We start from the raw sequence: 26,380 nt of genomic DNA, 5'->3' as shown, positions 1-26,380 counted from the left end.
GAGGAAAATAGAACCTAACTCAAATGATCCAAGATCTCATTTTAGAACAGGGTGCATCTAGAATTTAAATGGAACCAAACTCACACAAGTGTACCTACAGTTACTAAAATTTCCAAAAGGTCATTCACTGAAAAAATAAAGAATAATTGAAAAGATCCAGTATGTGTAGTAAAATGTACCTTTTTTGCGTTGCCCATTCTTGCATGATTTTCTCTTTTGAAAGACTATTAGTGCAGAGGAAAGGACAGCTACCATCACACACGTGGGGACGATAAATAAGACCAGAGACTTTTGTCCGCTATACTGTGTACTCATTAAAGCTGTCAAAAACATTAAAAAGGAAAGTAAAATTGTAACTTACAAAACGTGTCGTTTATGAAGTTATCAGTTCTGACTCTCCAAAGTCTTGCTCTGACTGAACAAAAGATTCCTAAATTTTATCAATGTACTGTTTTACACTCATTTTATGAATACTTTGTTCTGCAATATTAGTATAAGAAGCTTTACCAAAAATGAGTCAAATCTCTCATTTGTAGGACATTTGAGTGGGCACTACTGCAATTTATCTGTATCCCATTTGAGGAACAATTAATTAGGAGCCTAGATCGGGGGAGACACCTATGCAGACTAAAGTGTTCCCTCTGTCCTGGCAGCCAATACTGGGAGCTACCCTAAAATATACAATTAAAATATACAGAGAAATGACAGACTGGCTTGTTGGAGTGTGAGCTAGCTGAGGCTTCAAAGGCATAAGTAATACTGACTTGTTTCTTTTCCAGAGCATCAATAATACATTGTTTTCTAGAACCAAATTCCAGTGTTGGATCACAGGACACACTGTATGTTCAGACACTCCCGGTTTCATAGGGGTTCAAGGTGAACATGCAAACCTGAAGTGGAAATGTAAGCTGAAGTTTCTCCATTCAGTTCTTTATTCCAGAACACGCAGCTGTAGTTCTCACTCATATTTGGTTTGAAGGTCAGGGTACTGGTGACGTTGTAGAGGCCATCTGCAGTCAGCCTGTAGGTGGTATTTGCAGATGTACTGAGATTGAACTTCTTCTCGTTTTGCCAGATAACCTCTGCCAGAGGAAAGCCTTCTGCCTGGCACATAAAAACAAACTTGTCTTCACCTGGTTTTCTCATTACTTGAGTGTTTATTCTCTTGTAAGATGCTGCATAAGAAGAAGTAGAGTGAAATTTACGCAACAATAGTCATTTTCCCACTTCACTTTCCCCCTTCCCTTTAATGCCATATTTTTTCTATAGTTGTATCTGAGGTACACTTGTTTGAAATTATGAAGGATGTTTTGCAGAACAATTCAATATTATTTATTCAATCCTTCTCATGATTACAGTCACATAACTTACTCCACTACTTTATACAAGGCAGTTGACACTGAATTTATAATTTGTTAATGCAGAGGAAACAAGTCTCATGAGACTCTATTTTCACTTTTTGAATATGCCACTTCAAGAAAAAAGCTCTTCTTCAAGAAAAATGTTTGTTCTCCCATAGCTTATAGATAATTGTGGTATTTTCATCTTATTAGAACAAAATGAACTTAGAATTTTTCTGCAAACGGTTCAGAAAAACTAATATGGGTCTTAAAAATGGCTGTGTATGCATTTTTGCATTTGACAAAGCCCATTATTTAAATGCCTGGGTGGGAAATGAATTCTGCCTTGTATCACACGGACACACAGCAGTTAGTGGGAAACACCAGAGGTTTTTCAAAGGACAGGTCTATCACGCTATCCAGTTATGTGCGCCCTTATTACTAATGTCCATTTGGCTTTGACGAACACTGAAAATCACATGTTTTGCTCTGGGACCTGCAGTCACTTGGGGAATTCCCAGCTACTTGGATAGTTGCAGCAGGGCTTGTAAGTAAATTAAAGCCCCTCTGAGAAACTTTTGGGAATGGCCAGAGGTGGCCCAGGAGGTCAGGGGGTGAAATTAGAGGCCAGGGGTGGGGACACGAGAGAAGAGGGTGTGGGAAGAAGGAGGAGAGAGGAAGGATGGAGGGGGAACCACCAGTCTTCCTCTCTAGCACAGGCTGCTCCCAGAGAAGCTCAGCTGGCCATTGAACTGAAGGTGAGCCAGCACTAGGACAACCATTTCTGTTCATCTGGGGGCTGAGCACAGAGTCTTGGTGAGAGAATTAGCAACCAAATTCCTCCAAATTAATCAATTTCTACAAGCCTATAGGAATTTAGTAGAAGCCTCTTGATGACCACGTACTTCCATTCAATTCAGCCACTAACCTTTTACTTCCAAAGTGATGTACTTGTAGTCTGCGCCCTGGTAGTCAATGAGACAAAGATAGGATCCCGCATCTGTGATCTTCACGCCAGTGATCTGAAGGATAGCTCGCCCCAATTTCAGGTCACTGTGCAGAAGTGCTGCTCTTCCTTTGTAATCGTGATGTTGGGATGGAGCGAGCACCTTCCCGTTGCGGAGTGTGTACACCTCTTTTGATTTTGGTTGGCCCTGCTTTTTTTGCTCCCAAACAACAGTCAGGAGTCCTAGGTTTAATGAGCCGTTCACAGGGAATCTGCATTCCATGGTCACGTTGCTTCCGTACTCCACAACGTACAGCTGTTGGGGAACTTCAACTGTAAACAAAGCTACGGCAAGAAAAGAAAACAGTTTCGTTGGTTGTATTAAAATACGTTCTGGTTTTCTTTATCCTTGGGAAAAAAGGTGTCATGTCGTCGGGCATATTGTTACTGGTTTGACTAAAAGTTTTAAGCATTTTTTGTCCCTATTTGTCCCCACACTAACATTTTTACCGTGTCAACAAGGTTTATAGCAAATAATCTATGTTCTGTATTGATTACAGCATCTGAGACAAGGACAAAATAAGCAATTTTCACATTTTAGAAATAACTTAAGGCTGAGCTGGTGATTACACGGGGAGTACTTCTATAAAACTATGATTTTATCTTATATGTCCTAGGATTCTAGTAAAAGCAACAATTAATTTTGAAAATAGTAAATCTAATTTCATTATCCTTTACAAAGAGAAAATCCACTGTAACTCCTGTGAAACTATTAAATTGAGTTGCAGTGAATAAGCATGTGTAACTTGGAAGAACTACTGTGTAGCAATTACAGTCTTCTTCCACAAGCCTGGGACACATATCATCTGATGCCATGTGTCTCCTCAGATATATCGAACAGTATTACAGAAAGTATATCAAAAGAATCTTCTTAACCATTCAGCAAATCTGAAATTCATATTTTTATGAGTATTTTACCATTTAAAAGTGTACTGATAGAGTTATTTATGATACGTCTTTCAATAAACCTTGTAACTACTTTCTATACTAGAGGGATATGGTGTAGGGGAGGACTTTGTAGAGTAGGGTAGATGGTTGGACTCGATGATCCCAAGGGTCTCTTCCAACCTCAATGATTCTATGATTCTATGATTCTATGTACCATATATTGGTAGATTTAATCCAGAAACACTTGGGAATATTGATAGTGACATTCAAAAGGGAAGCAGCTGTTCATCTGTTCCTTTTACTTCATGTATTTGTGAAATACCGACAGGAGAAGCTTCGAGTCCTCTTAGCAATGTTTGTTTTTTTCACTCTAATACAAATGTAGTGAAGGAAAAAATAATATGAAAAAGTGCCAAGGCCCTTCTGGGCATCAGCCAAGCTGCTCCTGCTACAGCCATGGACGGGGGAATACACGTGGGTTTACTTCACTGTGCCTCACACTGAGGTTGTGTCGCATTTTTTGTCCCTATTTGTCCCCACACTAACATTTTTACCGTGTCAACAAGGTTTATAGCAAATAATCTATGTTCTGTATTGATTACAGCATCTGAGACAAGGACAAAATAAGCAATTTTCACATTTTAGAAATAACTTAAGGCTGAGCTGGTGATTACACGGGGAGTACTTCTATAAAACTATGATTTTATCTTATATGTCCTAGGATTCTAGTAAAAGCAACAATTAATTTTGAAAATAGTAAATCTAATTTCATTATCCTTTACAAAGAGAAAATCCACTGTAACTCCTGTGAAACTATTAAATTGAGTTGCAGTGAATAAGCATGTGTAACTTGGAAGAACTACTGTGTAGCAATTACAGTCTTCTTCCACAAGCCTGGGACACATATCATCTGATGCCATGTGTCTCCTCAGATATATCGAACAGTATTACAGAAAGTATATCAAAAGAATCTTCTTAACCATTCAGCAAATCTGAAATTCATATTTTTATGAGTATTTTACCATTTAAAAGTGTACTGATAGAGTTATTTATGATACGTCTTTCAATAAACCTTGTAACTACTTTCTATACTAGAGGGATATGGTGTAGGGGAGGACTTTGTAGAGTAGGGTAGATGGTTGGACTCGATGATCCCAAGGGTCTCTTCCAACCTCAATGATTCTATGATTCTATGATTCTATGTACCATATATTGGTAGATTTAATCCAGAAACACTTGGGAATATTGATAGTGACATTCAAAAGGGAAGCAGCTGTTCATCTGTTCCTTTTACTTCATGTATTTGTGAAATACCGACAGGAGAAGCTTCGAGTCCTCTTAGCAATGTTTGTTTTTTTCACTCTAATACAAATGTAGTGAAGGAAAAAATAATATGAAAAAGTGCCAAGGCCCTTCTGGGCATCAGCCAAGCTGCTCCTGCTACAGCCATGGACGGGGGAATACACGTGGGTTTACTTCACTGTGCCTCACACTGAGGTTGTGTCATTGACAATTGGCTTAGGTGGGTTTGGTCGCCCTCCCTCTCACAGCTGCGCCTGCCAACACACCGTGCTCTAGAGAAGCCCAGTCGTGGAAAGTGATGGACATCTGTCCAGTGCTTAATTAGTACACAGTGCCTTCTGCAAAGCAGAGCCTCCAGACTGGCCGTTTGTGCGGGGATTGCTGGAGGTGCAGAAGCCCATTGTACCGAGGCTGTAGGGGCGTTTGCTGCATTGGTTCTGCTGGTGGAACTGAAAAGCAGTTTCTCTCTCACCTGAAATCACATAGAGCTGCATTTCCAGCAACAGCGTTATGAGGATCTGGAACATCTTCTCAGATGGATCTGAAAGAAAAGTAGGATTGCACCAGAACTTGCCACCAGAACTTGCCACTGTCTTCTCCTGCTGAGCTGGATTAGTGCCATGCTAGCCTTCAAAGCCTATCACAGCTAAAGACAAGCAAAAAAAAAAACCATAAAACGCTAGACTACCACTAGAATCAAGGAAAATACTGGTTAAAACAACCCATGCATATGCATGGAGTATGCACCACTGACCTGTGGCAATGAAGGGAAAGAAAACATTCCCACGACTTCACCCGTGAGGCGTTCAGGATCTGTAGCTTGCAGGCAGTCTTGGCCAGCCTGACAGGGCTCTGAGAGCTTCACTCAGCCTCACACTGAAACTCTGACAGCTTCATAAACATGCACAAGCAGACTTTTTAGGTGTTAGTGCAGACAGTTACCTAGTTTACAAGATCACTAACCCTGATTTTGTTTCAACTCTGCTTTGCATACTTTTTTGAGGATACTTATTATCTGAGCTCTTTAATGTCAAGATCAGCAGATACCTGGAGCTTATTGTGAAGCATTGGAAATCTTGGGGTAGGTAAATTATAGTCTGCTTCAGGGTAGATTGGGTTTTAACACTTAGTGCTGCTAATTCTTTCACTTTGCACATGGCCACACCTGACATGTGCAAAGTACCTTGTATGCCTGACAGTTAACCAACAGCCCTGAAATAATGCAAAGGCAGAAAGTCCAGTTTTAGAGTATTTTCCTCTTCTAGTAACAACAGAATTATTGCTTGTACTTTTGTACACAGATCAGCATACCTAAAAAGCAAAAAATACCCCAAAACCCAGGGACGACAATTGTAACAAAACTAATGAGATAATAGGTAAGAAGGAAGAATTACTTTGAATCAAACATGCTAACATATAGTATAATCTGAAAGATTAGTGAAGGAGATCCAGAAATAAGCATAAGGAAGTAAAGAAGAGAGGAAGAAATTTTAGACTTCTCCAGAACTAGATTTACTGGAGAGGGTTTTTAATTTTACTTCCCCATTCATTTGGGGCTCAGCTTGAAACATTTTGGCTGTGATTTTCTTAGGTGCTGCATTTTTCTGATTGCTTCTGCCTTTCACCTCTCAGTACTTCAGAACGTCAGGCTCAAGCTTTATCAAAGTTAGCAGCCAAAGTTAGAGGACTTTTGCTGGAAATTTAGGCCTTAATCTTTTGATGTCACAGCTAAAGGTGACCTTTATGTCGCCATAAAGGTGGATATGCAAACTACAGTAAGCTAACTTATTGCATGTAAATGAAGCTAACTACGTTTATGAGAGGACTGACTGAGATGACACTACCTAATGTGTGATAAATTGTAATTACTTTAGCTGTATAAGAAGCTAATAAACAACATTAGCATCAACACATGCATTTATTGGATGCAGAAACAAGGATTCTGTACTGCCCTGACAGGTGGGTTGTTTCACTCATTATGTAGTGACCATAGTGTTTCACAGTTAATAGTATAAAGATATTTAATGTCTTTAGTCTCCTGCTATGCTCGCTTCTCCACACAGCCTAAACAGGTGGACATACAGGGAATAACTGAATGAAGAATGGAACAGTATTTCACATCAATGTTTAGATCCCTGGATTAGCCTCATGTGGGACATTTGAGGTGATCTGCTCTATTTTTATAGCTCAGGGTACTTTGAGGGTGCAGAGCATGTGTCTTGCATAACATAGGAGGTGGGACTTCTTAAAATATACATATTACCGAGAGTAAAAGGACAGAACAAAAATAAGGGGATACATAATGAAATCTCTAGCAGAAAAGAATCATAATTATTAAATACCAAATAAGAGTAAATCTTGCCTGAACCAGGTGGATCAGTGTGAGAAGAACATGACACATACCATAAATAAGTAGAAGAACCAAACAAGGAAATGTTTTAACTTGTGATACTGAAAGCAGAGTCATGGGATGCCTGTGGAGATCAGCAGGGATCTGTATTAGAAGGGTGAAGGAACTATCAGCAAGGAGCTGCGTTAGAAACCATCCTTCTTTATTTCCCTGATCTTACTAGTGGACATCAACCTGTCGCACAACCTCAGTGCAGTCTACCCTTGCAACTGAATCACGTGGCTCTGCCAGGCATCCTGATGAGTTTCCATAAAGAAGGCCTGCACGAGCATCTGGAAGGTGACTTGCAGGACCAACTGTTCATGCACTTACAGAATATCCCTCATATTCTCACTGTCTTTTGCAAAGCATATGCCATGCCCCGCTGGGCAGTAGCCTGTGTACACAACAATCCCAACAACTTTGTGCACAGCCCTGTCTCTTTTTCCCTTTAATAAAAGGCCATTTCTAGAGCATATTCATCATCTGTCTGATACAACTTCATAGGGATATAACAAAGGAACACTGCACCGTTAGATCAAGACCTGGTGGTTCAGGAATTGAAATCCCTATCTGAGAACATGAGGAAGTGGCATGACATTTCAACAGCAATAGGGATCCTGTCAGTAAACGAATTTCCCGGACCAACCTGCAGAAAAAAAAAGCAAGTTTTCACACAGTGCTGTGTGATTATGAAAATGAAGCTGAAAAAACCTTTGAGGGTTGCTGTAACGAGGGTTCATAGCCTCTGACATGTAAAAACCGTCATGGCTTTTTATGAGTTGTAACAGTTCCAATGAGGATGTAGGACCCAAGATTAAAAATTTGAATGGGATCAATGAAAACAAAGGCATTACAATATGAAAGGAAAAAGGAAGGAATATAGTCTTCACTTTTTATGCAGCTTTTATATTTTACTGAAAGCACTAAGTTGAAACCCATACATGACTCTCTTTAGCCTAAAAGGAGCACATTCTGATAAGTTCTCTCAGTGAATGCTGAGTGAAATCTAGAGGACAATGATAATAAATTGTTAAAACTCCAACACAGGTCAAAACTACACTGTGTATAGTTTTCCTCCTTTCAATTCAGTTGGTCATGTGTATGACTTTAGTCCTGGCTCCAGCTCACATACCTACAGGGATTATAACACTCTTCTCCAAAAAAAATATTTTTTGGCCAATGAAACACACCAGTTCACATAAAATCTCAAGCGGTTTGCTGAAATTCTCCTGGTAAGGAGTGAGAAACATGTTTCTTGTTCACTCAGAAAATTTAGACTGGGCATTCCCATTTCAAACTGCACAAGCTGTATGCTCTAGGCCACAGTATTGGTTTCAACACATTATTCAATTTTTAACATTAAGTATAGAGTTAATTTAATTCTACAGAGAGAAGTGAAAAGGCGCTTGTCCTAACAGAGCTGCATGTTATAAAAATGGTCTTAGGAGGTAACCATTTCAGCTATTAAAATATTTGTATTCCAGTGAATGGATGATTAAGAACAGTAAACATTTAGCATTTACATAATGGCACTTAGCAGCAGTAAGCAAGGGAAGTTTCGAAGACCAAGAGCATATATTCCACTAGAATAATCAGAACTGTTGGAAAATCTAAACAAGCTTCCAAGCACACCAGCTTTTCTCCAGGTTTAAAGCAGAAGACAAACACACACAGAAGTTCATGGTAATCACTCGGGCTTCTGTCTGAAGGATTAAAGGATTAAAGGACTAAGGAAAGAGTACTTGGTCCTTTTAAAGTAGGTGTAGTAGACAGACCCTTGTTTGCATTCTGTTTCCCTGCAGAACAAGTCAGCACACTGACAGCACTTGTGTTGTGATCATGCTCAGTTTTAGCAGGCATAACACAGCTGTTCTCACAAAGTTCCTGGAAGAAATCAGGGACATTGCACTCCACAGCTGGGAGCCGGGAAGAGGACGGTAACCCCACCAGGCTGGGCAGGTGGCCTGTGTCCACCTCCACAGGAGCTGTCAAGCACATTTTAGCAAACGAGGTATCGCAGGTGATCTGAAAGACTGGTGGGGAATCCTGAGCTGACGAACTTTGGTATGGATTTGAAACAGCAACCTTGCTGTTGATTTGCTCATTCCTACAGTCACCATTTCTGCTCTGTGGCTGACATACTCAGCAACATTACAGAGATCAGCCCAGATCAGTCTTTTCCTACTCCCTCTCCTTCCACAGCCTTTGCATTGTTGTACTACAAATGGAGTGCCAGCACAAAGCAAAGCCCAGAAAGACAAACTCATCTGGACGCCAGAAGCAATCAAGCTGTGTTAACATGTCATCCTACTCAGCTCCTTTTGATTTATAGAAAGCAGCAAAGCAATACCAGGCTAATGTGACTGTACTGTTTCTCATGCCTGAACTAGTTTGTTTTGGTGTAATTCAGATCTTCCTGCATGAAACTTTAATGCTTACTTTGCTGGAAAACAGACTGTCTTCTCATGCGCCAATGTCCACTGCAAAAGACTGAGGGGTCCCAGTCACTGTTTGCTTTCTTTGTCTTTCTCTATTACTGAAACTCCTTTATCTTCTGTGCATCTTGCGGTTTCAAGAGCTTTCTTCCAACACTCTCACGTGTGCAAAAAGACACAATCTTCAACCTCCTTGTGAAACAACTAAACTGATTTTCCTTTCAGTGAAGAATCCAGTTAGAAAAAAAAAAACAACTTAAAAAATCCTAGGTCAAACAGAAAACAACATAAAAAACCAACATAAAATATACAAAAAATAAAAAATGTACAAAATAAAGAACAAAAAGCCAGCATTAGATCCTCATACAAACTACACCTGTTCTGTTCTTCACCATCAGAAAGAAGGTATTTTGTTACCATTTCAGGGATTTTATAAGAAAGCTAGCGATGCATACTAACATTCATTCAAAGTCTGTTTCTCAGGCCCTGCTTCAGTGTGTCTTGTGGACCTTCTCTCCAACCCACCTCACCCACACTCCCCCTCACCTGCTGTTCCTTCTCTGCTGCTACACCCTCATTGCAGTCCCTGGTTGCCCACCTCCCTATGTGATCAATCTTCTGTCGGGTCCATCGTTGTATATCTGATATTCACATCACCTTGGGCAGCCTGTTTGCATTGTTTCAGTCTGCTCTCTGCCCCCCCTTCGGCTTCCAAGTGAAGAGATATCGTTTCTCACTTCCTTCTTTGCTCGCCCTTGCTGCGAATTTTCACTCTCCCTGCCTTGTTTAACTGTCACCTGTTCTATCTATTTCACTCTTGCTTTTTTTTGTTCAACATCAGAAACAAAAATTCTAATACAACCTCCAGTATTTTTTTTTTGCATGGTTGTTAGGATGAGATTGGGTTTAATTTTGTTACAGACGATGTCATTAACTACATTCAAAATGCAGCTATGTATCCTAAAAAACACATGCCTTTCAGCTCCTAGCAACAGCACAGAACAATACAGGCTAACAGTTTGGCGTGAAACACTGCATACCTCTAGCTTCTACAGAAAGAAAGACTTTTCAGAGAAGTACAATAAATTCTCCTCTTTCTAGCCTGCACTCCTCCTGGGAATGCAAAGGCTGAAAGCCCACAGACTTGCTGTTCAATCAAAACAACCTACCATCTGCAGGCAGGGGCTTAATAACAACCAAGAAAAAGTAAGCAGGAACATATAGATACAAATATATGCAGATATATTTTTTTTCTTCTTAGAACTCTTCCCTGAAATTCGTAATGAAAGATTTTACAAACAGCAAGAGCCCAATGCATAAGCTGAAGATGCTCGTTGGCATCACTCTTCTGCCTTCACCTGTGACAGATGGAGTCATGAGACAGGTTCAGCTTCTAAAACTCTTCATTCCTCAGGATTTGAATTTATAAGAACCTGTGTTTTAGGATCTGGGACTCATCCAATCTCTGGTTCAGAGTCAGAGTCTACTCCCTATAAATAATTTGAAAATAAACTTAATTTAAGGAAATCTTAAGAAAGCAGGAAAAAAAATCTGCAATCCGTCAGTCAGAAATACAGTAAATATCAATTTGCATTTTAGCAGAGTTATACTTACCTCAGGTCTTTATGCAGTCATTGGAAGGATCAGATTCATACAACAGCTACAGTTTTCCAAGTTTTACAAAGTAGCTCTACCCTACTTGCATGACAGCAGCAACTACCAACTCTCGTGATCAGTTTAAAACATGCACCAATAGCACAGCTTATAGGCTGATCCTCTTCAGGCTTTATGTCACAAAACAAGCGGCTGTCTTAAAAGGAAACCACCAAGTTTCTTAGGAATTTGTGAGCAGTTCCAGTTTCACTTTCGGTGTTCCATTCTGAATGTACTCTGAGTGCAGTGCTCTGTATTGCACAGAACATGCATTCAAATAAATTTATTCAAAGCATTCTGTACAATTTATATGCTCAAATTTTGCTTTTAATTACACTTATAATTTTTTGCTGAATTTATACCCATTTAGAGCAATATACAGCCTTGCCATCTGAACTTGCATTTACTAGGACCATTCTGCATTCATGAAACTGTCAAGTTACATTTTCTTAATTTTCATCATACTGATTTTGCAAGAGTCCCTCGAGAGATTACTAACATTTGCAGAACACATTTCCTGATAATTTTCATCTATATCCATATTACAAAAAAAAAAAAGAAAAAGAAAGTAGTCAAACACTGATGCCCAGCAAGGTTGTGAGTCTCCATCCTTGCAAATACACCAAACAATTGGATTTAAGTTGGCCCTGCTTTGGGTGGAAGGTTGGACTGGGTGACTGCCAGAGCTCCTTTACAACATAAAGTATTCTATTTTCTTAAAAAAACTTACCAATGGATGTCTTTGTGCATTTTACTGTTACTAGGCACTACTTACTTCCATACTGCAGTTTATCACTCTGTCTTCTAATTTATGACAACATCATGAGTGGGAGAACATTAAAGGGGATACAGTGGTCTCTCCCCAGGTTTCTCGGATGCATTAGTGCTGCAGGTAGGACACACACAGCTTCTGTTTCCTTTAATTCCCCATCACTTGGAAGAATTGTGCTTCTGCTCTCCACACAATAATGGCTGTGGCTTTAGTCCCCTTCGAGCACAAGTGTTATGAGGAGAGGCTGAGGGAGCTGGGGTTGTTCAGCCTGGAGAAGAGGAGGCTGAGTGGAGACCTTATTGCTCTCTACAACTACCTGAAAGGAGGGTGTAGAGAGGCAGGGGTTGGTCTCTTCTCCCAAGTAACAGGCGACAGGACGAGAGGAAATGGCCTCAAGTTACACCAGGGGAGGTTCAGGCTGGATATTAGGAAATTTTTTTTCATCAAAAGGGTTATCAGACATTGGAATGGGCTGCCCAGGGAGGTGGTTGAGGCCCCATCCCTGGAGGTGTTCAAAAGACGGGGTGATGTAGTGCTGGGAGATATGGTTTAGTGATGGTGTTGCTTTTTGTTTGTTGTGGGGGTGTCTATTTTTGTCAAAATTAGGTTGACGGTTGGACAAGATGATCTTTAAGGTCCCTTCCAACCTAGAATATTCTGTGATTCTGTAAATCCTGGCTGTTTTGGGACGATGTATGATGGTGGCCTGCCTCACAGTTCCAGTCTGATTCAGATTGTGAAATCATATCTCCTGCTGCCTGGTGCAGAGCAATCCATCTCAACAAAACCACTGTTATACTACTTTTCATTTGTTTGTTTGTTTTTCTGTAAACTTTTCCTGCATAGCGCTGTCACATAAAGTAATTCCTGGGTAGCCTGCCCTTTTTCCAGAAAACCTCCAATCACCTCTGGGGCAGCTGTCAGAAGTCAATGGTTTAGATGATTCGACCCTTGAAGAAAAGAGAAAAGTCCCAGAGAGAAAAGGGCCAGAGTGGAGCTTGATCTATGATTTAAAATCAAAATCAAGTTTGCCTGATATTCTAACACTTTAAGTAAAAGCAAAGGGCAAAAGATGACAGCAAACTGGGGTCTGTGCTCTTTTTGTAGGTATGTGAGAGCGGGGGAATTTAATCTTCCTCAGACACTTTTTCCTGACTGATGCTTATGCCTACTTTTCTCTTCATTCCATCTTTACCCTCCACCTGCCACCAATTCTCAACGGCCTTGTTTGCTTTGCGGCCTTCCGCTCTAAGACAAATAGCCACTGAGGAATTCAAACACTGGCATTTGGGATGGCAGGGTTCAGCTACAGAACTTAAAAATACATTTATATGCCCTCATTTCATTATCTAACTCTTCTGATATACAGAACTCTCAGGAGTAGCTTACCTTAGGTAGACTGAGGTCGCAGTACTGATTAAGAGATGCACTTCTCTATCCTACTAAATAGTGTACCTTGCTGAGATGTATTAAACATAACTTTACATTAGCTAGATAGAATACTGCCAGCAGTGAAGCTCTGGGCTGAGGGCTGCATTCACATGTTTAGGACTGCACAACAGACTCATTTATTTTAAACTTAAAAATAAAACCTGAATCCAGTGAGATTCCAGATCTCCACTGCCTGTCCTTCGTGGGAGCCATTAGAGGGATGACAGGGGCATAGATACTATTCTGTACCCAAATCTTAGATATCTAAATTTCACAGAAAAAAAAACCCAAGTACTGCTAACACTATTTATTAAGTCAGAAAGACAAGGAAGAAACACAAGAAAAACAATATATCTTTTATTAAAAAAATATAATAGTGAATAGCATTGTAATAAATATTCTTCATCTGTGTATGACACCAAAAAAAAACCAACGCTATGCAACTAGCAAAATGTAACAAAGCAATAGTTTAAGAAATGGAATCCAGGAGCATGTTCCCTCAGCATTTCTTGAGGAATCACATGAGCATGCATTTCATGTCCTAGAAGTGAGAAGGTTCTCCTTCTTCTATTTCCATGATGAACAAAAAGGCAGTTCAAATGAAGAGCTGTTCTTCCTGAATGTCCAAAGAGTTGCATTATCCCCAAATGGTAAATCTGAAGAGTAATGAGCAGCAACCAAGTAGTCCCAGCTATATTGCAAGGAAATTAAATCCCCAAAATACTTTTCAGAGAAAGAAATCATGAAGCTCAGTATTATCTTATAATTTCCAAACTATAGTTACCAAGAGGGTTACAGCATCTTTTTCAAGGTTAGCAGTGAATATCTGGTACTTTAAGATCTACAGTAGGGACAGAAAATGCCCTATCTATATAGCATCTTGTCTTGTTGCACCCTTATCTTTTCTGAGGATCAAAGTATTCAAAAAAATCCTCAAAAGCTGGAATACAAAATCTCTGCAGGGAACCAAGAGCTCAAGAGGTTGGGAAAAACAAAACAAAACAAAAAAAAAGTTCAAATTCTAGAAGACTGCCTACTCAAGAACTAGCTATGAAATTCAGGATGGTCATAGACCTAAAGTGCTTTACCTTAAAGATATTTTTAATGAAATGAGTCTTTGAAAGTGCATGAACTTAAGAAAGCACAATCCTGGATATTTAAGCAAACACCTCTGTACTTGGTCACATATACAGAAGACTGAATTCAAGGACTTTTTATGCTATAATAATTCTATTAACTTCATCCCAGGTTTTTTTGAATTACAAGGATATGGAAGAAGACTGGCATTATAGAATAAAAACAAAAAATTAATGTCCCCTTTAATAGACACAATACAGAACATCTGAGCTGTCAAACCTTCAGCACAGAGGAAAAAATCTTCCCCTGCTTTCTCTAGGTCTTCTCGATTTGTATATCTGTAAAAAAAAGAATTATATGAAAAAATTACCAAATTACAAAATGATGACATCACAGAACATTTCATGGCTTTGGGACTCTTTCCTAGAACTTGGAGGTACCAAAAAAAAATTCCTTCATTATCAAAATTACAGATCTGAAATGAAATTAATAAAAAATGTCAAATAGGAAAAGAAGATGGTCATGGGAGGGAATAAAGCAGTAGACAGTTCAGACACACTGGCGGGAAGTGCTCTTTAGCAAATCCGGTGGAATTGCTGTGGCTTAGGTCCCTCATTCTGTTAAAATCTTTTAAAGTCTTTCAAATATATCCAGTGCTCTATCTGTTGGCATCCCCAGCAGCAAATCCCCAGGCCCTGACTCTTTTACTTGGAGATCTATACCTGCAGGATCTTTGTGTTTACACCAGTAAAGTGCAGCAGGGAGGGATTTGGGGTGTAATTAATAAGTACTTCAGAAGAGTGAAAGGAAAACTTCACTCTCTTGTTCCATACCACTGTATGTTTTAGAGATTTCAGAGATTTGGTCATTTATTTTCTTGCTTTGCTGAGACAGAATCTCTCAGCTTGAGACTTGCTTGAGCGGCCCTTATGGACTAAGGTCTCCCTCCCCATTGCCATCACCACTCCTTCAGTTGTGCTGGCACAGCTGTTTCTGTAGCAAAAGTCTGAGCTAGGGAAAAGACCAATTTGGGTTGTTATACATCTCCACATCCCGTTTTCCCTAGCATGGCTTTTCTTTTTATTTTTAAAACCAGATTAATTATTTTATATAAATCCCAGTACACAATGTGTTAGGATGGTGAGTTGTAGGACAGAGAACGGGAAGCTGCACTTCGTTTGAAAGCTCTGTCTATTGAAGCAAGGGACTAAATAAATCAGCCATGAGTCAAGGCTCTGATGATCCCAGATGATTCATGATGTCTGCAATTTGTTACTATTTTCCCCTTTATCGTTTATACTTACATTTCAGCTCTTCCTCTTCAAAAGAAGCATCTCTGTGGTCATGTGTATCCTTATCTTTTGACAGCTCTTTAAACAAACGACAAACATACAGATAGCAGTTTTTAACAAAGATTTACCACTATATGAAAAGTTTAATCTATGCTGACTGTTATCTCAGGCTGTCCAGTAACAATGTGACTTAAACGCAGATCAGGAGCAGAGATTAATCCCAAATGCTTTATCCATTCGGGCCAATCATTCTCAAGAGAGGTTTCTGTAGGAAAAACCCCAACTGCCAGTATGAACTAACTTTCAGACAGCAGTTTAATTTGAAGTGGTCTCCAAACAAAACCACACACCAAATTTAAAAAAACCACCAACCACGAGCCATTATGGCTAAAGGGTTTCAATCTCTTCTCTCCTGCTCTAAATATTAACTCTCTCCACTCCATCCTCCATTTCTGACTGTCATGGTGGCACTGGCCATTCACTGAGATTTGCTCATGGCAAATAGCATCAGAATCTCAACAGAAGGAAAAAGAAACTGTTAGGGAAGTTAAAGCTTCTTCCCGTGTTCCTCTCAGAAGGCCAAGCTGCCTGTCCTCAACATTGTGACAAAGACCCTCAGATGTACACTATTACACGGGAGAAGACACAGGATCATGCCAGTGTGGCTTAAATTGCAGCACAGGGTCTGTGCTGCATCCTGAGGTGTATGTTCCAGGGAATGTGTCCCCTCCTATCACAGACTTTCCAAAGCACAGCACACCACTATGTGCCTTTTCTTGTGCGTATCAGGATTGCACCTGCTTTCCTTCCATGTTTTCCTTTCATGAAGTCAACACAGCAATGAAAAAACCACTCTTCAATGTAATTTATAGTTGTTACATAAGTGAAAAATAGGAAGTAAAATGAAAGTTGATTGTAACTCTGCAATTGGTTGTCACCCTTACAAAGTAAATTCTCAAGCAATTATTTCCACAAGAAACACAATGAGCTAGATTTATGCTGTATGTACATACTTGCTATTGATGAACTGGCCACAAGTATTCTGTTGTTCTTTTTTGCTCTAGCTGAAAGAAAACAAGAGAGAAAAATCAAAAAGACGACAAAATACTCTACTCTAGATCTAATGGGTGCTTAAGCAGACTGGTGGGAAAGGCACACTTAGCATAGGGTAATCATCGGTTCTCAAAACACTGAATTTCTTCAAAGACTTTAAAATATATTCTTCAGTGTCCCAGTCTGTCAGTTTCCTTTCCAATTTCCTTTTCTCACTTCTAAGCCAGAACTCTGTCGGTACTGTACACTAAGATCACTGATAAACACTTGTTCAAATGGTTTTCCATTGTATATTTTCACTCAGTATTTGAACAGATTGGGAAAGAGGGAACAAGAAGGGGATCACCCTCTCAGTGCTTTTTGAGGGGAAAAAAAGCCCATATTCCAGGGAGGTTCCATTCTGGAAGAATCACTTGTCTAGTCACTTAGGACACCTTGGGTTTTAAAAGAAAAGCCTGTTGCTACTACTTTAGCTACCAAATCAACTTGGAGGCTGTCACACTTACACATATATATAACATTAGCACGATAGTCACATACATCACAACATGTATATACATTATCATGTATACACATTAAGCAATAAGCATTACGCAAGCAACCTAGGAAACTTCTGACCTTCACTGAAATCCCCAGAAGGGAATCTTCTGAGAAGTCAAGGAGTTTGCTCTCCTTTCTTTCACTTTCATGTTCTGCTCCTACTCCTATCATGTCCTAAGAACAAGTATATTCTTATATATGCAGCGTTATCTACCCCAGCCCTGCCTCCTGCAGTCTGCTAGCATCACCTGCAAGCCTGCCCAGCTTACAAACACTTTTTCCAGGACATGTTCCCATAGCACGGATACAGGAGATTCATCTGTGGCCAAAACAGTGAATATCCACATTTAGTTCTATCTTGTATTTATTTTATGGAAATTGAACATGAGTGCTCGGTGAAATGGATCGTTTTGTGTAATTTCCAGACAGAAATTAGGGTTGTTTCTGGTTTTCACTGTGGAAAAGAGAGCTGGGAAACAGGAAAACCAACAGTTCTGCTATACCACCTTGGAAAGTACACCTCTCTTAGCGTGGAAGCATGTGAGATACCACTTGAAAAGACAGTACAACTAGTTTTTGCATTAGTTCCATCTGAGTTCCTTGTTACCTACACACATTTACATCTCCTGTAAAATTCAGTATTTGCGAGAGGACCATTTAGTTAACTATCATATTCTGATTTTTTTGAGCATTTATGGTAATAATTTACAGAGTTATACCACTATAATATTATAATGCTAAGAATACTGGTCAGCTTGTACTTTTTCTCTGCAGACAACTTGACTAAAATAAAATTCAAGAAGTTATTTGAAAAAAAAGAGAAGTCACTATGTATCAGCTAAAAAAAGCCACAAATTTGGATTTTTTTTTATCCAAAAATTTTTCTTTTTAAAAAAAATTTTTTGGATCCACAAGCCAGAATGTTCAGCAAAACCACTTTCCTTTCAACATTTTCAAATGAGTCTTGTGAATGTTCTGAGATCAGCAGGACTTTATTGTATCTGCTAAAATAAAAAGTACCCCTGAATATCAAATGCTCAAACAGACTTACCTTCTGTCCAAGGGAAAAAAAAACCCACAACCACCAAAAAAAAAAAAAAAAAAAAAACAGCTACTCCCCACCTCCCCTCCTGCTGCTCCGAGAGTGATATCCTCTGGCAGGGACACAGAATCACAGAATCACCATGGCTGGAAGGGACCTCTGAGATCATCAAGTTCAACCTTAAAAAAAAAGGAAAAAAAAACCCCAAACCCCCAAAAAAAAAAAAAAAAAAGTAACTACTTATTTCAGGTTAAGCAACACATTTCAGACATTTTTTCTTTGATTTCAGGGCAAACTGTATTCTTTTCATGCTTAGATACCCTAAAACTTTCTCCAAGATTTTATTTTGTTTGCTAGCAAGTGAAAACAAATTACCACCACTGCTTTAGCTCTTCAGCGTAATGTGATGCTGAAAATGTCCAGGTCAAGTCGTTGAAGTGAACTGAAAAAAGCTCAAAACTTAACAAGGGAATGAACCAAGTGGTATGAAGCCACAGTGGGAATATTTCTTCTTGTGAAAAAAAAATGTTTCAGACTCAAACCTGTATCACCTCATATGTAGTCCAATGTTTTTATGTTGTTTTAACCAGAATAAAGATATACATACAATTAGACCACTTTAAAAAAAAAGGCACTCACAGTTCAGTGAAATTTCTCAGCAAATGCAGGGAAAAAAACCTCTAAAAACCCTTTTATTATCTCATTCCACCTCTGCAAGGATGAATTAACAGAGCAGATTGATCGTTAAGAGAGATGATACACTAAAATAAAAAATTTTAATACCTTTTTTTATGTAGAGCATAAATAGAAGCACTGATCCAACCAAAACAGTCACAATGAGAATTGCTCCAACAAAGCGTCTGCTCTCAGTCCACGGAACACTATCAGATGAATCTTCGAGAAAAGCAAAAACAAGTTAGGGAAAGACATTATGTAATTGCAGAAGCTTCTCCCTTTTCCTTTCACTGTCACATTATTTTCACTATCAGCAGTTCAGACATCATAATAGCATTTCAGATTTTGTCTAAGGTCAGGTCCTGATGGTGCTCTTCACCATATCTCATTATCCCAATAAAGGAAAAAAAAAAAAAAAAGATAGAGCATATTCATATTTGCTTCCTGCATTCCATGTGATAGTACCTTTGATTCCCGTCACAAATCCTGCTTCTCAGCAGGATACAAAGTGTGACATCTATATTAGTTTCCCATCAGGAAAGAGCTCTTTGAGAAAGAGGACAGAGAGTCCCTTTCATCTGGTAAAGCTCTGAGTGCAAAGGGTAAGTGGCCTCCTTGACTCCCAGAGTCATTTCTTGTTAAAACCAAACTTGCCCGGTCACCACTCATTCAAAGGATGACTTGGCTTTCTCACTCTCAGCTGTTTGTTTCCACCCCTTGTCAGTCCCAAAAAGTGTGCCAGCAGAGGCATTTTTAAAACTGCACAGTGAACAGGACCAAGAAAATGACCTGAGGAAGTAACCATCTGATAAACAGAAATGTTATTTTTGAGTTAGATCAGTGTGGTTGAAAGCTTGTGCAATCATTTCAAGGCACAATGCAAAAATTTAAAGAGTAAGCGAAAGTAAAAGCAATAGGGATGGTGCCCAGGTAAAAAGTCTAACAAGAAATTGTATTAGTCTTCTCCATTCATGCATCTTCCTTCAATCCAGTCTTTACGAGAAAAAAAACTGCTTTCAATTTGTTAAATTTAAATATGTTCAAGGCAAAGGCTGTAGTGGCAGGAAAAGATCATATTGTTCATATTTGACAGTTATCATCAGCAAAACAGAACGTTCTTGGAAAGTGTTTTTAATTTATACGGGAGGCTTTCCTTCCTTGGCTCTGAGCTATATGCTTTTCAAAAATGGAACTTCTTTTAACTCACAGACTCAATTTTCACTTAACTGTAGGTCATGTAAAATTCCTGTCCTTGAATTCTCTCCACACATGCACGACGAATAAGTTAGTAGGTGGAAGTGTATTCTAATAGCAAAACTTAACAACACAGGTACTTCTTTTTAGCCTTTTCAAAATGAGATAGGAAAGAGAAACAAATCTGATGGCTGAAACAAATGGCTGATTCAACTGGAACAAGGTGACATCGTACCTTGAAGTGTAATTACATAAATTAAATTTAGAAATGTTACCTGCTATGCGTAAAATGGCAGATGTATTCTCTTGCAGCTCTTTATTCCAGAATATACAGTAAAAAATCTCATCCGTCCTACTTTTGATTGTAAGGGTACTTGTCACACGATACAGCTGGTCACTTCCAGTTTTGTAACTTGTGTTTGCCTTATCGGTCAAATCTTCATATTCTCTGTTTTGCCATATCACTTCAGCCTGTGGGTATCCTTCTGACTGACATGTCAACTTCCATTTGTTGTCTCCTGTGCTCACCACTCTTTGGGTTATAGTTCTATAAGGAGCTAAACAAATTGAAAAAAATTATTACTAGTAGGAAGCTAGCAGAAAAGCATAAATTAGCAAGAGACCTTTTCTTTACCCCCTAGCCCTGCGTCACGTTTCTGTACGTCAGCTTGGATTTTGTAAATCACAGTCTTGACAGGAAAAGTAAATATAACTATTGTGTCCCTCCATAGTAACTAGAGGTACAGGATTTATTACAATTTGAATGCTGCTTAGAAAAGTGCATTTGCTTTCTGGTCTTTGTCCTGTCTAAATGGTTTTGCAACACTATTTCTCATGCGTCATTATGGGAAATAAAGAACAGAAAATGGGTTCAACCTAGACAGAAACACAAAGCAATCCAGCTGTGCAAGGCCCGTGAGGCGGTTCCTGTCTCCAGAAAGATTTCTTTAAAATGCTAACCCGGATATATGTCGCCTCAGGGACTCCTCTGAAATCTTTTAACAGTACCAGACAGCATTGAACCTCCTGCAGTAGCGCACTCACCCTTAACTTTGAGATTAATTGTCTTGTAGTCGGCTCCCCCATAGCCAATGACACAGCGGTAAAACCCTGCGTCTCTGAGCTTCACATCAGTGATCTGAAGGAGAGACTGTCCCAAGTTCAGATTCTCTTTCAACAATTTAATTCTCCCCCTAAAGTCACTGTGCTGGCTTTGGAAGTCTTCCTCTCCTTTGAGAAGTACATACACCTGCTTCTTTAACTCATCATTCTTTTCCCAGCTGACACTTAAATCTCTAAACTTTAATTTCCCATTCACTGGAAACGTGCATTCCATGGTCACGTTGTTCCCATGTTCCACAGTGTACAATGTCTGGGGAGCTTCAACTGTGAACAAAGCTGAAAAACAAAATTTTCCAATTACAAGCCTAATCTTCAAAATCACGTTTTACCATATACATGGGACATTTTACGGATCAAAAGTATCTGCCCTGTTCAGAGAAGTTAAACATTTTTATGAGCACTTGCCCAAATTTTGGACAAACTGGGTTATTTATACGTGCAGACAGCTGCTTTGTGCACACACGCAATGTGACGCTGTCCTAAAAATAGGCAAGTGTGTGTGTGCACGTCTCCTCAGCTGTTGCTTTCAGAACACTGCCACCATAACGGACAATTGCTAGTGCTTCAGATGGGAAAGGTATGTTTACAGAAACGTCAATTGTTTTTACACACAACGTTAAAGAATACATGAAATTCCCAGATTTGACAGTGCCACTAAAAATTTTCGTGCAAGGCAAATGGTGCCTTGTCTGAAATGGTGTCCACGCCAAAACACTGACAGGGATTTTCACCTGGCCCCTTATCAAAACACACATATCTAGTTTAATGTAAAAGCATGCTGAGACCCTTTTATTTAAAACATTAAGGAAAAAACCTCCAAATGCTAGCACCTGAAGGAAAACAGAAATTAATAGTTCTGTGCTTATACAATGGAAAGGAAACATATTTAAACACTTCTACTGCTTCTTACAACTCAGCTTCTTACCATTTAGGAAATCCCAGTAGAATAAAAACATATACAAAAGCAAAGCCTTCTCCATGATGTAGATAGAACCTAAAATGATAAAATAATAGAGGAATATAAGTATCTGCTCATTTTTCAACTTGGACTGTAAAATACATTTTGTAGTCGCTCCACACAAAGAACAGGGCAGAAGGCACTGAATTCCACTGTAGCCAAAACCGTGACAAAATTGCACCTTTAACTGCAGGAGACGATCAAGCGGAAAGCTTCCCGCATGGGTACAGGAAGAACATCTGATTTTATTTGCTTTAAATATTTGTCCTTCATTACAGAAAAATACATGCTTTATTACTATCTGCCAAATAGTCAATAAACAATCCCAAATACGCAATTGTTCCCCTAGATTGTAGCAGGGAGTATTGCTCCTGCCTGGAGGAGAATGGAGGAGTTTTCTACAGACGTTCAGTGGAAGGAATGGAACTTAGTTCTTCCCCACCTGTTTCCCTGACTTTAACACACTGTGAACATACCCTGTTTTATAACACCTGGCCTCATAGTACTTGTCACGGGGTTCATGAAGTTACGTATATTATGAACAGAATACATGTGGTAATTAATCACTTAACGGGCATTTACAAAATAGTGCCTTCGTGAAACAGTGCCAAAAACAGTCAGCCTACAAACAAAATCTGTTTCTTTAATTTCCACTGCTCCACCTCTGAACACATAAGTTATTTCCATTTTCTGACAGAAGTTTTTCCACTCTTTATTGACATAGCTTTTATACTCCTGCACAACACTGTACCATTATAAAACGCTGATTAATGTCAAGTCACACGCTTAACCTTCACACACCCACTGCACTTACTAAGTGTGTATTTTAAGTCATGGGAATACTAGTATCAAGCACCACCATCATTTTTCAAGTTGCTCTCAAGAAAAATTCAAATTCACTGTAATTGAAGCCTTTCATGAGCATAGAGAACTGTAGAATTTTATCTAAATAACGTCCTGCATTTGGACACCCAAACAGCCACAAAAGTAAAGAAAGATTGCCTTCAACTGTTTTCTAGTGGTAATTTCAGCATTTGCATCAGAAATTAGGCAACTGTAATACCCGTCACTCTTCGTAACTGATGAGATTCTATCCAGACTGCAACTCTTACCATTTCTGGTAAAATGTTTTGTCTTCCTTCCTCTAGTTGCCAACTTTAAGATGTTAATAAAGTAACAAGATTAAGCAGAGTGACAAGAGTAACTCCACTGCCCGACTGCTGCTGCCCGATCCCAATAGCAGGTTTGCAGAAGGTAACACAGATGGCACGGAGAAAGGGAGTCAATCTAATACTTTGTTAGGCAGGCACGAGCAATAACAGAAGGATGTTCTGCTAACAGGGACAAGAAAATGCAAGCAAGATCCTCAGGGTGAAAGCTCCGTTTCATTGGTAAATAAATCCCAGGCTTCTCAATGTAGTTAGGTACCCAATTCATCCCTTAGCCACAAGAGACGCTCTCAAAATAACTCACAAACCACTGCCTAATCCTGTGGGTACCTAGGAGTGTGAGAGTACCTCCTTCATGATGCCACTGCCTGAGTAACAAACAGTCCAGGCCACCAACTGAGCTCCAGAGTAAAGCTGCTCCAACAAGACAGAGGCATACCCATCTCACAAGTCTACTCGGATCAGGCGTACTCTAGAGGCAAGCCTGCAGAAGAGCCAGCCACTGACACCCATGAGCGTAGGTGAGCACCTCTCTGCACTCCCCACAGCTGGAATGACCACAGTTGTAGCACACTCAGCCCCAAAATACTTCCTACTTTTTTTAAAGTGTCTGAGGGACTGCTCAAAACAAGTAATAGCACGTGCACTCCAGTCACAGAAAGATACCCGCACCCATGCATGCAACCCATACCCACTTTTTTTTTTTCAGGAAGTCTGAATGTTGGTATGAACTCCAGAAGCAGTGTTCTGTTAACTCATGGAAGATGGATGACAAGTAAGCTTTTACAGTTCCAAGACCCATGCTTGTGTCCTGCAATTGCTGAACTTTAATTTACATGCTTTCTCCCACTGTGCAGGAAAACAAGCCTTACTACACACAAAAGAAGTTAAGACTATTACTTACGAAATTCCTCAAGACTCAAAAAGTCTGCTGCTGCGCTCAATTTTTCACTTTCATAGAGAAAAAAAAGTTGGTCCGGGTCAAATCCAGAAGCATGTGAAAAAACCTGCTGCAATGACCGTTACAGACCCTTATCCTGTTCCACCTTGAGCAGAAGGATCCCCTGGCTGGATCAGTTGAAGCAGCTGGAGACCTAGATGCCAATCAAAGTTTTTTACCAAAGCTGCAGTCTTCTCACTATTTTTCTTACAGAACCTACCACAATGCCTCTTCTCTCCTCCTGCCGGTTTCTGAAATCTATGGCAAACACAGTTTTACAAAAGCTAAAAGGTATTCACTGTGCACAACGCTCTTCTGTGTTGCTGCTTTATGCTTCCTTCCCAATCAAATGAAGAAGACAGAAAAACCAGAACTGTTTGCCCAGTAGCGACAGAACTTAAATGTTGATGTAACTCCACCTACTTCTTGAGGAAACTTCCCCAATATCTGAAAATTCCCCACTAGGGAAAATTCTCTATTGCTAACAGTGGTTCCCTGTAACCAGAGACAGAAATGTTGGGAAAATTAGCACATAAAATGCCACAGGCATTTTAAGAAACATGCATCTGATCAAAGCTGTGTCATCAACAGTCCTTGGAACACCAGTCGCAAGAAGTCATCCTTTACCCAAACCAGGGTCCCTACTGCACTCCTCTCAAGCGGTGCCAAACAGCTGCTGACAATGACTGGAAAATGCTAGACAACTTACTCATGTCTGCAAAAGTCGTAACAAGGAATAATGGAAAGCATTGCCTACCTCTTTCTGGTAAGAGCAGATATTCTCTGTTTAAGATTTGAACCCAGCGAAGGCCCCGTGCCTTACCACTGTGTAGTGCAAGAAGAGTTGTCAAGTTTTAGCAAAAAAATAAAGAGTGCTGTCTTTTTCTTGATTTTAGAAGTGAGTCAAGGCAGAAGAAAAAAAAAATCAAACCCAAGTGTTAGAAGCTAAAGGATGTACTCACATTAACTTGCAGACTGTAGAGGGATAAGCTGGTTAACAGTATGACATACAACCTTAAACATACATTTCAGAGTAAGTTCACTCACTTACGTTGTCTTTGCATATCTCAAGAAAGGGCTGAGGTTCTCGGAAGAGTTAATATACTCTGACCACTTAAATGACCACTTAAAAGTTTTCAGGAGATATTTTCTTCTTTCCACTTGACAGTCCACCCACAGTATCTGTCATGGAAGCAAAAAAAAAAACCCGATAAACAAGACTGTTAAAGAGCTAACCTTTTTACTTGATATGTGGGAGTTATGTAGAGCCAACGGTATATGAAACAGCTGAATGTACGACTTGTGTTCGAATAACCTGAAACTGTGTTAGGAGGTTGAGGGGGTGGATTTCCACAATAGGTGAGACCAATGAAGGTTAATTTCCACTGATTACTTCTGTCCTTAAAAACAGGTTTAATGACATTTTCTCAGAAAAGAAAAAAAGGTGAACCAAAAAGGAAACGAAAACAAACTTGTAAAATACTGACTGTGAGACCACAGAAGCCATTGATGTCGCTAGCTTTCAGTGTTATGAACATAGTTTCCTCTTTTTCGTTGCTTGCCTTTAGATCACAGGGTTGCTTTTTCCATGTGAGTATTTAGTAGCAAATCAAAGACCAGGACAGGTTTTTTTTTGGTTTGGGGTTGTTTGTTTTTTTGTTTTTAATTATATATATTCTGTCATATTGTTATATATATTTTGTCATAGAGATATATCTATAGACACAGACATACATTCTACATACACACACACATTTTACAGCACAGTTACATCCTGTGGCTGGTGGTTTTTCATTTGTCTGTTTGCTTGTTTGGTTCGACCCCCTCTCTGCAACAAGTTTTCCAGAGGAACACCTGGGACTGGCCTGTCACCGGGTGCTTCCTAACAAAGCCTATATGACCTGGCTTGCCTGCAGGCAGACATCCCCCCGGGAAAACAGGGGGGCGGCGGGGCAGGACGGGGGTCCCCGCGTAACCCTCCCGGGACCACCCGCCGCCGGCAGCCCCGCACCGGGATGAGCTCCGGGACCAACCAGGAGGCTCCCGGGGGCCGCGGACAAACACCGGCTCCCTCCCGGCTGGTGGTGGGGCAGAGACCC

General features: G+C 39.8%; 1 protein-coding gene across 3 annotated transcripts in view; it reads right to left on the bottom strand.

The window, feature by feature from the left end:
• Positions 1 to 13,570: 13,570 nt before the first annotated feature.
• Positions 13,571 to 26,380, bottom strand: part of LOC106894943 (programmed cell death 1 ligand 1-like) — a 26,066-nt gene continuing 13,256 nt past the window's right edge. The window contains exons 3-10 of one of the 3 annotated variants that reach the window (XM_014953994.1): positions 25,329 to 25,463; positions 22,140 to 22,208; positions 21,137 to 21,490; positions 20,368 to 20,649; positions 19,007 to 19,117; positions 16,602 to 16,652; positions 15,601 to 15,666; positions 13,571 to 14,634 (exon numbers count right to left, since the gene is read on the bottom strand). In XM_014953994.1, coding sequence (XP_014809480.1) covers positions 14,612 to 14,634; positions 15,601 to 15,666; positions 16,602 to 16,652; positions 19,007 to 19,117; positions 20,368 to 20,649; positions 21,137 to 21,490; positions 22,140 to 22,194 — 942 coding nt within the window. In that variant the 5' untranslated portion in view covers positions 22,195 to 22,208; positions 25,329 to 25,463 and the 3' untranslated portion in view covers positions 13,571 to 14,611. Of the gene's footprint in view, positions 14,635 to 15,600; positions 15,667 to 16,601; positions 16,653 to 19,006; positions 19,118 to 20,367; positions 20,650 to 21,136; positions 21,491 to 22,139; positions 22,209 to 24,245; positions 24,337 to 25,328; positions 25,464 to 26,380 lie in introns of those variants that run through there. The other 2 variants (XM_014953993.1, XM_014953995.1) reach the window with 2 other exon arrangements.

The sequence above is a fragment of the Calidris pugnax genome, unplaced genomic scaffold, assembly GCF_001431845.1.
Source record: "Calidris pugnax isolate Ruff unplaced genomic scaffold, ASM143184v1 scaffold178, whole genome shotgun sequence".
Lineage (NCBI taxonomy): Eukaryota > Metazoa > Chordata > Aves > Charadriiformes > Scolopacidae > Calidris > Calidris pugnax.
The sequence above is the reverse complement of the archived record's forward strand: the minus strand, read 5'-3'. Positions and strand labels throughout refer to the sequence as shown.